At 25.7% G+C, this 1605-nt stretch overlaps 1 protein-coding gene across 1 annotated transcript in view; it reads left to right on the top strand.

Moving 5' to 3' along the window:
- Positions 1-218: 218 nt before the first annotated feature.
- Positions 219-1605, top strand: part of LOC108552363 (sodium/potassium-transporting ATPase subunit beta-1) — a 5459-nt gene continuing 4072 nt past the window's right edge. Inside the window, exons 1-3 of the mRNA XM_017906869.1 lie at positions 219-357; positions 833-1018; positions 1247-1363. Coding sequence (XP_017762358.1) covers positions 222-357; positions 833-1018; positions 1247-1363 — 439 coding nt within the window. The 5' untranslated portion in view covers positions 219-221. The remainder of the gene's footprint in view (positions 358-832; positions 1019-1246; positions 1364-1605) is intronic.

The following is a 1605-nucleotide window of genomic DNA, read 5'->3' on the forward strand; positions in this document are numbered from 1 at the left end:
TATTTTTGTGTACTATCTATATCTTTCGAAATGTTGATATTTTTGTAGATAAATTGGACACACTGTATATCGACTGTTTTCAAATAGAGCTCGAATAAATTCATGTAATACTGATCTTATTGAAGTTAGATAAAAATAAATGCATAGTCAAGATGAATCAAATATAACTAACTTTAAGAAGCAAAATACATGTTTGTTAAGGATACAGCTCAATTCTCGTTATGGTGATATTACACGATGAAGAATATTATAAAAGTCGAATACCAAAACCCGATTTGGGACCTCTTGGAAATTTCTTGAGATTTATCTGGGACAAAGATCGAAAAGCATTCCTCGACAGAACAGCAAAGGAATGGGGTAACATATACAATAATTAATAACAAAAATTAATATTGTCATTTAGCTTATTTTCTATTCCTTAAATTTCCTATTTCTATTTCATGCCAAAATTTTAAATTAATATTAATATTAATACTAATATTGATATTGATATTAAAAATTGTTAATAATATAATTTATACAAATTATTTAATGATATTAAATAATAATAAGTATTAATATTAATATAAAAAATTTCTTGATAAAATATTTGCCATTTCTGTTCCATATTAAAATATATTAACTTTACTAGAGTCCTTGTTAATAAACATTTAATATAGCTCGGACAAAATAAAACTTCATGATACCATCTTGAAAATTAATATAATGGCCGATGCAACGTATTAATTTAGCTACATCCGGTTTTTCGAATGCTATGTTGTGCTTCATGGAGAAATATGACCTTCCATCATCATGGAACATATTAAAGTAAAACGTAAAATGTTAAATTTAGGTCAACTAGGAATATTTTACTTGTGCTTCTACACCGTTTTGGGATTAATATTTGCCATACAAATGAAGGTCAGCATAGATTATGTTTCTAAATTGGATAAACCGTTTTTTCAATATTCTGGTCTAACCTCGAGGTCTCTTTTTGGAACGAGCATGCGCCTTTCCCGTTCAGCATTTGCTAGTCCAGGTATGCAAATGCAAAAATTTGAAAACGAAATAATTAAGTGAGAAGTATTCCATAAACAGGAATAAGGAAAACAAATTTCTGCTTAAATTATAAATGCATGATACTTTAGCAACGAGTGTGTTCTATTGTTAGAGATTGATTCGTTGTAAAATTAGTTACAAAAGTAGCGTTGGTTTACTTGATGATTAATAAATAAGCAATAATATTAAATGAAATCTTTTTCTAAAGGAATAGTTTTTAAACCAAACAGCATATCGACTGCATCACCCATCATTTCAGTGAGTAACATGACTAGCAGAACTAGATCAGAAAGACATATTCAAGCCTTGTCTGATTTTCTAGGAGGTACATATATCACAAATATTGAGATAATATCAAAATTCAATTTTATTTTGTAATACTATTTTAATTTAATATTGTAATTAATGTAATATTATTTAATTTGTAATATTTATATTATTTTAATTTAATATTGTAATTAATGTAATATTATTTAATTTGTAATATTTATATTTTATTATTTATAATATTCGCATGTCATATGTAATATAATTAATATTGATATCATATATCATATCATATCGTAT

The sequence above is a fragment of the Eufriesea mexicana genome, unplaced genomic scaffold, assembly GCF_001483705.2.
Source record: "Eufriesea mexicana isolate 0111107269 unplaced genomic scaffold, ASM148370v2 scaffold6248, whole genome shotgun sequence".
NCBI classification, from domain to species: domain Eukaryota; kingdom Metazoa; phylum Arthropoda; class Insecta; order Hymenoptera; family Apidae; genus Eufriesea; species Eufriesea mexicana.